This window comes from Hippocampus bargibanti, linkage group LG14 (assembly GCF_051943395.1).
Source record: "Hippocampus bargibanti isolate YZ-2025 linkage group LG14, ASM5194339v1, whole genome shotgun sequence".
NCBI lineage: Eukaryota > Metazoa > Chordata > Actinopteri > Syngnathiformes > Syngnathidae > Hippocampus > Hippocampus bargibanti.
In genome coordinates, this window is record NC_142747.1 from 4,171,008 (window position 1) to 4,184,586 (window position 13,579).

General features: G+C 44.8%; 1 protein-coding gene across 1 annotated transcript in view; it reads left to right on the forward strand.

Moving 5' to 3' along the window:
• The first annotated feature begins 1,716 nt into the window (after positions 1-1,716).
• LOC148888041 (neurobeachin-like) overlaps positions 1,717-13,579 on the forward strand; it is a 59,770-nt gene continuing 47,907 nt past the window's right edge. Inside the window, 5 exon segments of the mRNA XM_089014309.1 lie at positions 1,717-1,832; positions 2,364-2,519; positions 3,592-3,690; positions 4,676-4,795; positions 9,740-9,852. Of these exon segments, the coding sequence (XP_088870435.1) occupies positions 2,438-2,519; positions 3,592-3,690; positions 4,676-4,795; positions 9,740-9,852 (414 nt within the window). The 5' untranslated portion in view covers positions 1,717-1,832; positions 2,364-2,437.

A 13,579-nucleotide genomic window follows, 5' to 3' on the forward strand; every position in this document is an offset into this window, starting at 1 on the left:
AGTGGCTGCCGGACTACTTTTGCACACACCTTTTCTCTGAGTGCATACCTGGCAAACGTGGTTTGTTATCAAGGATACATTTGCTATTATGGGACCGAAAAAGACTCCACCACAGGATAGTGTTCAGCCCGAGAGGATACAAAATTATTGTCGAGCAGAAGAACGAGATCATCGAGAAACACAAATGAGCTGTGTGTTTGTGTGAATTAGCCTCCCAGTACCAATATGCTAAGTTGACCATTGCTACCATCCTTTGGAATAAGGAAGCTACTAAATGTGTAAGTGTGTTGCTAAGGGTGTTTCCACGTTGTCTAAGCAACGGTCTCGGGCAATAGAAGAGGTTGAAAAACCTCTGTTAATTTGAATTAACAAAATGCAGCAAGCAGGGGACAGCGTGAGTCAAGGAATCATCGCAGAGAAAGCACGGCAACTTCACTCGGATATCGTCAGGAGGCAACCTTGAAGTTCATCATCCATTGATGATTTCAAGGCTAGCCACGGATGGTTCAAGAACTTGAAGCGCCATACAGGTATTCATGGTGTCATTCGTCATGGTGAGGCAGCCAGTTCTGACGATAAAGCTGCTGAAGCTTACAAGGAATCATCAACCATGGTGGAAGAAGAAGGCTACGTTCCTCATCAAGTGGTTAATGCTGATGAAACCGGCCTTTTTTGAGAAAAATATGCCTAACCTGACTTTTATTTCACAGGAAGAGAAGTTAGTCCCTGGGCATAAGCCTATGAAAGATAGGCTAACCCTCCTTCCTACAGTCCTTATATGTGACTCTCCTACCAAACAGTAACTCCCACCCTCCCACCTCCTCCCACTCTATACCATCAAGCCATCAGCGACCATCACAAAGGTAAATAAAACGACTTTATTATATAGTACAGTTTATTACAGTACAGTTTATTTCTTTAATTACAATACATTGTCACATATATTATACATAAAATAAGGTATATTTTTGTAGTTTTAAGGCTTATTTAGTATAAAAGTCCGTTTTATGGGGACTTAGGAACGGATTGTTCTCATTTTTCGCCTTATACACACTTTCTGGGAACCAATTACGTTCGTAAACTGAGGTATCACGTTACAACAGAGGTCCCCAACCCCCGGGCTGTGGACCGGTCCTTGTCCGTGGGTCATTTGGTACCAGGCTGCGCAGAAAGAATAAATAATTTACATCAAATGAAAAATGAAAAATTACCAGATTACATCTGTCTATGACTCACTCTTGACGCATGTCAAAACGCTTGTCTCGGTCACGTGATACGTACCGCTAAAATTAGCCCGCCGTAAGCTAGCAAAATGGGTAAAAAACAAATGTCTTTGAAGAGTTTCTTTATCCGCCGGTCCATGAAAATATTGTCTGATATTAAACCGGTCCTTGGCGCAAAAAAGGTTGGGGACCACTGCTGTAAGCCTATTTTGACAAAGAAAGAGTTTGAAAATGTCATGCACGTAAAAAAATAATCAAAAATATACAAGTAGAGATACCTCCAAAAATCTATTTAGATTTTTCTGGGAGATTTTTGAAATGCCTGATAAGGGTCGCAAGACGTTGTGTACACGCATACGCGCGCGCACACACGAACACGCTCGCCCCCGCACGCACACGCACACACACCCACACACACCTAGCCATCAGTGTTAGCCCTCTATCTTTATTCACACACGATGCCTCTGAAGAGACGCGCCGTGACGAGCCGGGAGAGCTGATGAGGTCGCCGTGGGACAAAATTGTTCGGAGGGAAGCGAGATGGAAAAAGGCGGGAGCGCTGCGAGGGGTGGGCATTCTCACCTGTCAGAACAATTGCCGTAGTTTTCGGTACGTGTGGCCCCGCGGCTCTTGTCCTTTCGTCGTTTGCCACCTCGGCCTTCATTGCAATTCTTTTATTGATTTTTTTGGGCGGGTGGGTGGGGTGGTAGGCCGCTTGTTTGCCCCTTAATATGTCGCACACCTAATGGGTATACATGGGAATGGTCGGAATGGTAGTAGTAATCTACTTAATACATCTGCACCCCAGTGATTTTTTGTATTTTGTATTTATATGTATATTTTTGTATTTAGAATTGGGAAAAAACACCATAAATCCTCCCCATTTTTTGGTGAAAAGCAGGTTTAAAAGTCCTTACACCTTGAATAATTCATGTCGTTCAATGTTGGGATATCGCCCCCCCAGCAGTGGAACAATTAAGGGATGATTCAGGACTGCGCTTAGGCCAACTCACAAATCCATTCCATGTTAAAATAATTGTTTACCTGTGCACACCATTCTTATAAATATGCATTTTGGATGGTGGATTTCTGGCAGGAGCTGAATGAGCCCTCATTGTTTTACATACGTCCTCCTTTAAGGTAGCAGAGTCAGACTGAGTTGCTCAGCCCAGGCTCAGGTTTTGGCGTACACAGAAGGTCTACTTGGGAAGTGGATGTTCAGTGAAATCCGCGCCGTCTTTTCCAGACGTCACCTGCTGCAGAACACAGCCATGGAGGTCTTCATAGCAATTAGAAGTATGTCAGTTTCATGTCAACCCTATTGCATCACATCTCGGGGCTTGTGGCCGTTTTTTTTTATTTTATAATGTGTCAAAGTTTAAATTCAGTAAAAGTCGGAACTGTATGTTCCAAAAGATGTGGAGGTATTTCCTATCACAGGGTTCTGGTCCGAAAATGTCACCTGATGACATTTTAAGGTGTATTTTATGTTGAGTTTTCTGGCACACAGAAACCACAAACATTAGCTTTGATAAATGGTGTCTGTAGAAAGGTTATATACATAGGGTCACTGTCAGCATAAAGCTGCTATGAAATGTAGCCAATAGAATACGACATCTAGTATATTATGGTTAGTTTAGCTTAGCTACTGAATTTAGGCATTTAAAAATATTTAAAACAATGTACAGAGTTATATATTAACTCAATTATATAGGTCTTACACTGTGTAGAAAGAAAACACATTTAATTGGTCAAGAATGAATTTGTGTTGCACTCCAATTAGGCTGCAGTCAATCACAATTTTGCTCTAACGGGAGCCCAGAACATTGCAGCTATAAATTAGGATAAGAGCAGACAAATTATGTACAGCACAGGTGTCAAAGTCAAGGCCCACGGGCCAAATCCGGCCCGCCACATCATTTTTTTCGGCCCGCGAAAGCAAATCAAACTTGTTAAATTCCATGATGATTGCTAAAATCTGAGCCAAAATTTCATATTTTTGGATGTCAACCACAATAAAAGTCATTATTCTTGACTTCAGATTTGAAAACGAGTTATTCATTAATTTGCTATGTGCTCTATATGTAATATTTGAAGGGATTTAAACATTCTAATGGGTTCCCCAAATTCATAACGGCCCTCGAGAGGAAACCATAACTACAATGTGGCCCGCGGCAAAAAATGACTTTGACACCCCTGATGTACAGTATGTCATTGCAGCCTTTTAAGATAATTTAATGACAGTTTTACTCATTTATCTAACAAAAATACACAAATAAATATATGGCAAATATGGCTGATATTCATCGAACACACCACCCAAAAAATGTAAGGGTAAAATGTTTTTCTTTTGTTTTTGCGTTCACAGCATCCGTCCGGTTTAACTTCCACGACCAATCCACGGTGAAGAAAGTGGTCCGTTGTCTTCCTGGAGTCGGAGTGGGGACCGGCTATGGACTCCCACAAGACCACAGTCCACACAAAGGCTTGATGCACTCTCTGGCAAGCCTTGATGCATGGCTTTTTTTGCGCATTTGCCTTGCACTTGTTCCATCGCACACTCTAACTCTTGTGCATTGACCCTCTGCGAAGGTGACCTGATTTCTCATGCCGACAGCCTGCTAACCACAGAGCTCCTGCCCACCCTTGCTCTTGCTACAAACATAACGTTGACTGTTTTGCAGTGCAAAAAAACAGACAAACAAACAAACAAAAAAGGGGGGAAACACAGTTTTCTACATACGTTTTTGGTCAGAGACACAAAAGAACAAAGGTTTTTGTGTGAAATAAGAGAGTCTACTCTGTATTTTGGTAGGATCTGTGCAAATATTACCTGACTCTTGGAAGATCATAAATGCTCTGGCAATATTGTAAATGGCTTCTAAAATGGTGTGCAGGGAATTACTATGGTCTAAATGTCAAATATTCTTAATAAGGCCCCTGTTGGGTAAAATGTTGCATCCTTGAAGTCATTGTAATGTTAATGCTCCCTGGTTTAACATTCCTCCATGTCATTTTTTTATATCCCCAAGTTCTCAGCTGCAGTTGACTACCTCTTTCTATGTACATGTTTCATTATGTTCCAAATTTGATATCCTCAAGAGTTATTGACGAGAGGTTTTGCTACACCGATTCTTCTGCAATGTTCTCATCCAAGCGTGATCTTGAGGACCTCGCTTGGCAACAGAAAGGGTCTTTCCCCAATGAGAAACATTCAAAACATTCAAGTGTCCAACATGCCTTTCTGAAATAACAAATTAAGACCTCAGGGCTCAAATTCAAACCCTGATTGATTTTTTATTGATAAAGTGCTGATTTATCGGACTTGCATCCAGTTAGACCTTTTTAAACCTGTGCCAGACATGACACAAAGCTCTGCGTTTTGGTCAGCTTCCCACGCGATCAGAGGTTTCGAAATGGCACGTTTGAAAACCGCCTATACATCTTCTTTTCCAGGCGGGTTTCGCTGGCCAGCCCTCGTCAGCTCTTTAAGTCATCCAACATGACGCAGCGCTGGCAGAGGAGAGAGATCTCCAACTTTGAGTACCTCATGTTCCTCAACACCATTGCAGGTAAGACCAGTCGGGATCTGTTACTCATTACGGGGATTGACAAACCTGAATTTCACAATCGTAAATGATTGGATAACGTCTAACGTCCAAGTGAATGAATTCAGAGGTTGGACCTTAATTTGTTTATTCTCCTGATATGTTTCTGTTCAAAGTTGGATGTTTTGTGCTTTACTGCATTTCCAGCCAGACACTTGTGAAAAGTGGACGCCTCAACCATAACGCTTAAACGCACTAATCATGTCACTCTTATGTTAGCTTAGCATTTAGCATGGCTTTCCATCATTTCTCGTAATCCGCCACGAAGCAGGTGACACTATATTTAGGAGCGACTCTGCCACGTATTTAGCGACACTTGTCTGACACTGACACTTGCTGTAGCTTGTTGATAGCTCGCTGATTTTCTATGAATAGCACACACACACGTGACCTTTGTCTAGCTGCGCTCGGTAATGTAAGACCAGTAAAGGTCTTTGGAGTGTTTGGGCAGGTCTCCTTCTTTTTCTAGTTTCACTTTACTTTGGCATACCCTGAGTGGGACTGTCACGGCAGAAGATGGATGAGTGGATGGATAGCTACATAGATAGGCAGCTAGCTTGACAGCAAGATAAATAGATCCACAGTGAGGAACAGAAACAGTTAGATAGATACATAGTTAAATAGATGGGGTGATCTTCTCCCAATCCTTCGATTGTAGGTTTTATCCCCAGCCCTGATGGCCATTTGGATTTGTCCTTGAGTAAGATGACTCAAGCAACCCCACCCCTACCCCCAGTTATCCCTGATGCTGTGACATCAGTAGCTGTATGAGAAGTCTGTGTTAAGTGCTTTGAGTGCCTTGCAAGTGAAAACTATAGTGAACATTGATTTTGTCATTTATTCTCATTGTTTCATAAGCTTTAAAGGACAACCAACACCATTTTTTTGTTTCCTAACTGACATCAGAAAAACATTTTATAGCATCTAAAATACCCAAAATACACAGGCTGATATTTTAGTCAAACGCAAAACACAAATAAAAATGACTTAAAGTAGCCACTAATGAGCCCAAAACAGGAGTGATTCAGAAAGACCCGCCTCAGTTCGTGACGTCTCGTCAGGAAAACTCCTTCACAAACTGCCTTGCTCCAGAATAAAAAAAATGGCTTCTGAGTGTTCCGATTTGGAAAAGATTTTTTCTTGTTCCTCGTTCAGTTATGAATATGATTCTATTAGTTCTGAAGAGGAAAGCATAAGTGTTTGCGATCGATCTTCCGTATCAATTCGAGCCGTGTATGCAAGCGACGAAACTGGTGAACGTCAGGCCATATGAATCATATATGAAGCTTTGTGAATTAGCAATATAACATCAACGTTGGTGATATGGGGCATATAAGGCCATGAATAACAAATAATAAGCTACAAGATGTCAATACCAATGCAGATATTTTAATGGTTGTCCATGCAAAAAGTTATTTAAACTTTCAAGATGAAAAGTTACGAGCTTACCTATGAATGGCCTTCTATACAATGGAATTCATAATAAGAAAATTTTAGCAAATCGCAATTCACATCAGAGAATTTAATCACGGGGGACAAGAAAAGCATTTGTGTTCGATTCAAAGAAAAGATTGACTGTCAGAATGATACGTACCAGATTTGACTGTCATCGAAGCGTCCTTTCGGCTACACCAAAGACCTCATCCCTGTTCTTTCATTCCATCGTCTGTGGCTTGGAAGAGCACCATTTTACTTGTATACGTTCAACAAAATAATTTACGAGCTGGATGATCAGCCTCGTGAGGAGTAGAAACAACACGAGAGGATGACAGCGGTTATCCATCGCTAACTCCAGTTAGGTCCTCGTTGTCCTTCGGCTGGTGCGCTACAGCTACGAGCAAACAGTAGCTCGATGTTTGTCCGATCGGTTTGCCCCACTAATATGGCGATTGCTCTCTTTCACCACTGGGAGCAACCCATTGTCAGGCTAAGAGGATGACAGCGATGATCCAAGCGGGGATTCGCTAACTCTGTTTAGCGTCTTCGTTCTCCTCCGGCTGGTGCTCTACTGCTCTGGTCTGTTGGAAATGGCTGGTTTGTCTGCTGGGAATTTGTGTAAACTTACACCTTGATGCGTGTTACCGCAATTGGCTGCCACACAATGATTCACCGTCGCATTATTGATGTAGTTTTCCTTCTAATTTCGCGATCAACACAGTGTTTTCAGACGAAACAAAGTACATAAAATGCACTGTGTATTGCTTTCTTGGTCAAGGGAGTTCCCGCCACGATGTCACATCAGCTCGAAAACAAGACTTCATGAATATTCAGCGCAAATTTTAAAACGTAAAATATAGCTATATGCGGTGGATTGAAGTGATTTTACAAATTATGTACGCAACTTGTCGGGAGGTGTCAGTTGTCCTTTAAGAGAATGTAGATAGGATTGGTTAAAAAAAAAAAACTTTTAAAAATGCACATCTGACTTCTGCGTCGTCCCTGCCTGATGTGGACGCTTAATTGTAGCTGCTAGTTTTGCACGCACATTCACGTTGGTGCCACTACAGCCATCAGTCAACTCCATTGAGTTGGACACATTTTCGGCCTCTTGCCCAAGAGAATTTATCGGAATGGAAAGCTTTATGTTGAAAGCAATTATGTTCATCTTCGGCATTGCAGCGCGGTGACCAGCGATGTCGCAGAAGGAGTGCCAGGCGGCAGCCCCGGTTTCTTCGCCTCGTCCTTAAGTGGTCTTCGTCTACGCTAGTTGAGAGCTGTTTGAAGTGCACGTTCGTCCGGCTAATTAGGCTCAGTGAGAGCGTACGAGTGTGCATTGGAGAGGCTCGGCAATCTTCTCTCTGATCTGAAGCGAAGCAAACAAGGGAAAAGGAGGGAGGCCGCATTGCGCTGCGCCGCTCTTCGGCTCATCGAGATGTCATGTCAGCGTCTCGCCGCAATGTTCATGCATATGTATATTTAGCCTCAGCGCTCCGCTCCTTCGATACATTATTGTCAGCTAATTAGATGCAAAAGTGAGATGGAGGGAAAACATGCAGGAAATTCATTAAATGAAAAAAAAAAATCCCCCGGTAATGACCGGGCTGACTGGCACGTCAAGAGGAAAGCAGACAGTTGGGCTGTGGGTGTGAAGAAAAGCCGGAAAGAGGTGCGAAGGGGACACCATCTTCTAATTAACCACTATTCCGCTATTATTAACATCCTGACACCCCGACTATTTCTACGCCGACCCCCTAATGACGCTGCGCTTCTTTTAGTTTATTTTTTCTGTTGTGGTGGTGATGCTTCGAAACGCTACAGAATTTTGATGTCACCTTTGAAAAAAAAATCTTAACTTTTCCCTCGCAGATTCATTAGCATTAATGAATCCTCGCCGATCATGGTTGGGAAGGTGCACGAGGCTGTTCAAGAGGAAATATGATGTGAAATATGATTTCATTGCTTGTGTACAAGCAAGTCAAAAATGCAAAGTCAGCTTTATTGTCAAATATGCTAATATGCATGACATACGGCACAGATGAAATTACTGTCCTCTTAGACCCAGCGTGCAAGGCACTTATAATGACTTTAACAAACATAATAAATATGAAAACGCCAATTTGTCTGGAGATATAGAAGCCGCTGCGTGTTCACGCGCCACCATCTTGGGGAAAAAAAAAAACAAAATAACAAATAATATGACGAAAACTCAAAGACAAGGTCATTCATTCTTCTGGACTTGCTGTACCCTCTTTGTGATATGAAGCAGTTCTATATGAAAGAGGATGATCAAAGCATCCTTTTCAGCAGTGGATCAGGGACATCATTGTTGAATGTGCACGTCTACTACAAGCTAAATGTTAAAAGCAAACATGCAGCTGTAACATCCATTGACGAAGAGAGATTGTCTCACATCTCCTGTCCCACCTATTTTCGCTTAAATTCCAAGCCGCAACTGTTCCATATACGCATCGGCGCTATGCACCGACGCTCCTTTCTTCTTATCGCAGGCTCCTCAAGCCATGCATCCATCCAGCCGCAGACTGTCCAACAGCACCGACCTTTCCGCTGAACAAAGCGGGGCTGTGAAGATGAACGCACAAAGTGACAAAAGAAAACACAAAAACAAGACAAAAGTAACAAAAAACAAACAAATGGTGTCTGTGACCGAGTGTTGTCATTAGGCCCCCCTCCCACTCTGCAACACCATCCTTTCCCACAGATTATACGGCCCCTCAGCAGGGAGGGCGAAGATCCGGCATTTTCAAGCATTGATGCAGACGGCCGAGGCTATTTGAGTGTTGGGTTCACAATGGTGAAGCCCTGCCCCCATGAGTGAAAATAGAAACCATGCTCTTTCTGTTTCGAGGGGAATTCACAGTTCACACTTTTGCTCTATTTTCTTTTTAGTTTTGGGTTTCAACAAAGGAGGGGACGCTAAACTGCGTGTCCCGACCCAACATTTAATTTTCATTTTATTGTAAACGGCTAAACATGCATTGTTTCGACTTGATGTCATAATTGACCTCTATTGCAGATCTGCCAAAGTGTCCGTACAGTCTTGCAAGTGACAGCTCACTCCTGACCTCGCAGCTGTTCCGCGTCTCTCCCAAACAAGTGAAAACACACACACTTCTTACGACACATTTTGCCATCTGAAAGCCATATCACGCCTCCCGCCGCGAGACGGGTTCACTCACATCTGGCAAGCCAGGCGGATCAAAACTAGCAGACGTGTCGGGCCGAGGTCGACCCTGGGCCTGCGTGCGGTTTCTCTGCTCAGCGGGCAGAGAGCCAAAACCGAGGGCACCGAGCGTTCGCATGTAGCACGCCTGGTTAAGGGCGGCAAGATTTGCCAGTCTATCGGAATGCGGCGCGTTGATCCCCACAGCGAGGCCCACGCCCTCACTTTCACCCCGGCTTGGCGGCCGTTCATCACTCACGCCGCCTCTCTGCTTCTGTGTTATCCAGGCAGGACGTACACCGACCTGAACCGCTACCCACTCTTCCCCTGGGTGCTGGCCAGCTATGAGCCTCAGGAGCTGCACCTCACCCTCTCCGCGAACTTCCGAGATCTCTCTAAGGTAACACACCCAACGGCCAGAAGTCTCAGTCACATTTTTTAAATCGGACTGGAATTCATCAATGGTTAAAATCATTAAACAAGTGCAATAATTTATTCTTGAGTAGAAATGAAGAAAATTCCCAAGTCCCTGAGTTCCCATTGAGATAATTATCATATGTAATGTCGAAAATATCCTTCCATCCATCCAATACTGGAGACAAATTTCTTGTGTATTCTACATTGGAAATTGGATTTGCCTTTATTAGTCTCACAATGGAGAAATTTACATACATTTACATAATTGGCAATAAAGAGGATTCTGATATCTCATCAGGAGATGCTTATCCTCGTGCGGGTGGAAGAGGTACGGAAGTTATCCTCATGCATGTCTGTATGTCTGTACGTAATTATGTACGTGTATCTATCTCTATCTCTATCTCTATCTCTATCTCTATCTCTATCTCGATCTCGATCTCTATCTCTATCTCTATCTCTATCTCTATCTCTATCTATCTCTATCTCTATCTCTATCTCTATCTCTCTATCTCTATCTATCTCTCCACATCCTCGTCGACGCCAGGAGCATGCCCCTCCCCTCCTGTCTCTTCCTCCGCTGCTCCTTGGAGCGGGCCCCTCCCTTCCTGGCTCTCCTGACTCACGCACCTGTTCCCCATTTCCTTAATTGTGCCTTCTGGCTATAAAAGCCACCCTTACCGTTGAGTTGTTGTCGGTGTATTCCCGGAAGGTGGTTAAGGTCGGATCCAAAATACATGGTGGAGACAGTGATTCCAAAAAAGAGTCTTTACTGAGTCACATATGGCATGTACAGAAAAATAGGCAAGGTAGAGGGCAACGACATAATACACCGACCAACTATGGATCTTGCCGGTGGAGACAAATTCGTATCTGCCTTAGCTCATCAGGCGGAGCGTTCGAGCCAGCTGGCGCAAGCGATCGCGGCAAACCGCCACATCGCGTCCTCGCTGGCTCAACGCCTACAGGAGGTCGAAACATGACCCGCTACCCTGACGGCCACCTCCTCTCCCCCGTGAGTAGTCGCGAGCCCTCACTGCCACACCCCTCACGCTACGAAGGCGAACCCGGGTGCTGTGCTCAATTATTGATGCAGTGCTCGTTGGTTTTTGAACAACAACCCTCCGCCTTCGTTAGCGATGAGGCTAAAGTGGCATTCATCACCAGCCTGCTCACGGGACAGGCCGAGTCATGGGTATTGGCCGTCCGGGAGTCCCGGCCCTGACTTTGCAGTTCCTACCCGGACTTTGTGGCCGAGCTTCACCAGGTGTTCCACCACCTGGTCACAGAGTGCGAGGCCGAGGGACTCCTTCTCGACTGTGTGCAAGGGACGCGTTTGGCCGCTGAGTACTCCATCGACTTCCGCATCCAGGCTGCCCGGAGCGGCTACAACGTTCGAGCGCTGAGAGGAGTGTTTCGTCGCGGACTGAGCGCAGCTCTCAAGGACAAGCTGACCACCTGCGACGCGGGCACCTCCCTCAGCGAAATGATCGACGTAGTCATATGCCTAGACCAGTGGTGTCAAATTCATTTCGCATCGCGGGCCATATACGGCCGAGGGAGATGTCAAGTGGGCCGGACCATTACAATTATACCATACACCTGCTTAAAATAGCAAAAATATCATGTATTTCCTTTGTTTTGGTGTAAAGAAGCACAAGAACATATAAAATATATATATATAGAAAATATTGACATTTAATGAACTACCCTTTTAAAAAACATTCCATGAAACACCTCATTTCCTTAGACAAATGTGCAATTGACTTTTATCGTTCACAAATATGCATTGCAACTGATCCCACTGATTGTACAAAGGCACAAAGTGTTAATTGGTACTGAAAATTATAGTAATGCACTTTAAGATTAAATGAGACTTTTAAAGAAAGGGATTTTTTAAACCACTCACACATACGCATATAAAATCTAAATGTAACCCCTGCTAAATGTCTAAATGTAACCTTACAAATTAAGGAGAGTGATTTTAAATGTATAATGAAGAAAGTATTCACCTGTCCTGTAAATCTGTAAACTTCATACATGAAACATACATACACATACAATACATACTTAAAATTTATGGAGTTGTATGAACAGTAGAATTCAATACGTCTGTGCAAGCTCTCAGTCGTACAGGAGTGGTCCATCGATGAGCAAGGTTAAAATCTTAGCGAAAGAACATAGATGGTTTGAAAGGGGGGTAAAAGAAGCGATTCATTGGGCTGCGACTTCGAGATTCTCCAGACCCCCAAGGATATTCTCGACCTTGATGGTCGACTACTGGCCAAGGTTATCCGCATCACGGCACCACTTAAACTCAGGTTAGCGGGTAACCATGTTGAGCATCGCCAATTCCTGGTTATGCCCTCCGGCAAGCCTTTTCCGACCCCCCAGTCTTACGTCACCCTGACCCGGACCTCGCGTTCGCGGTCGAGGTTGACACATCTGAGTCCAGAGTGGGAGAGCGGTCCTATCACAGCGCTCCCCGGTCGACCAGAAACTCCACCCATGCGCCTTCTTCTCCCGCCGGCTCAGCCCCGCAGAAGCCAACTATGACGTGGGGAACCGGGAACTGTTGGCGGTCATCCTGGCGCTGCAGGAGTGGAGACACTGGCTTGAGGGGGCCAAACACCCCTTCACTGTATTTACCGTCACAAGAACCTGGCCGCCATTCGGTCCGCCAAGAGACTCAACCCGCGGCAGGCCCGATGGGCGCTCTTCCTCACGCGGTTCAAATTTACCATCGCCTACTGCCCAGGGTCGCAGAACACCAAACCTGACGCCCTATCTCGCATACCCCCCCCCACCCCCTTCCCAGATTTTGGACGACGGCCCCGTCTACACCGTGCAGGAGATACTGGACTCCATGGGCAGGGGAGTGTAGTACCTGGTCGATTGGGAGGGCTATGGGCCAGAGGAACGTCAATGGGTCCCCCGTTCCTGGATCCTCGACCCATCTCTCACCCGGGCATTCCATTTGGCTCACCCCTCCAAACCGGGTGGGCCGCCAAGAGGCGTCCGTTGAGAGGGGGTGGGGGGGCACTGTCACATCTTCGTCGACGCTAGAAGCGTGCCCCTCCCCTCCTGTCTCTTCCTCTGCTGCTCCTTGGAGCGGGCCCCTCCCTTCCTGGCTCTCCTGACTCACGCACCTGTTCCCCATTTCCTTAATTGTGCCTTCTGGCTATAAAAGCCACCCTTACCGTTCAGTTGTTGTCGGTGTATTCCCGGAAGTTCCCCGTCACCCCTCCGCACGCAGGTCTGTTTTTGTCGTTGCCCTCTACCTTGCCTATTTTTCTGTTCATGGCATATATGTCTCAGTAAATACTCTTTTTTAGAATCACTGTCTCCACCACCGTGTATTTTGGATCCGACCTTAACCACCTTCCGTCGTCCCTCGAGTCCTGTCACCACTCTATCTATCTATCTATCTGTCTGTCTGTCTGTCTATCTATCTATCTATCTATCTATCTATCTATCTATCTATCTATCTATCTATCTCTCTCTCTCTCTCTCTCTCTCTCTCTCTCTCTCTCTCTCTCTCTCTCTCTCTCTCTGTCTGTCTGTCTGTCTGTCTGTCTGTCTGTCTGTCTGTGCGTCCGTCCGTCCGTCCGTCTGTCTGTTTATTTGCTTATTTGTGTTTTTATTTATTTGGTTGTTTCACTTATTATTTTATTGCCTTTGTTTTGCACTTAGGTGTGGCTGAAAAGGGGCCA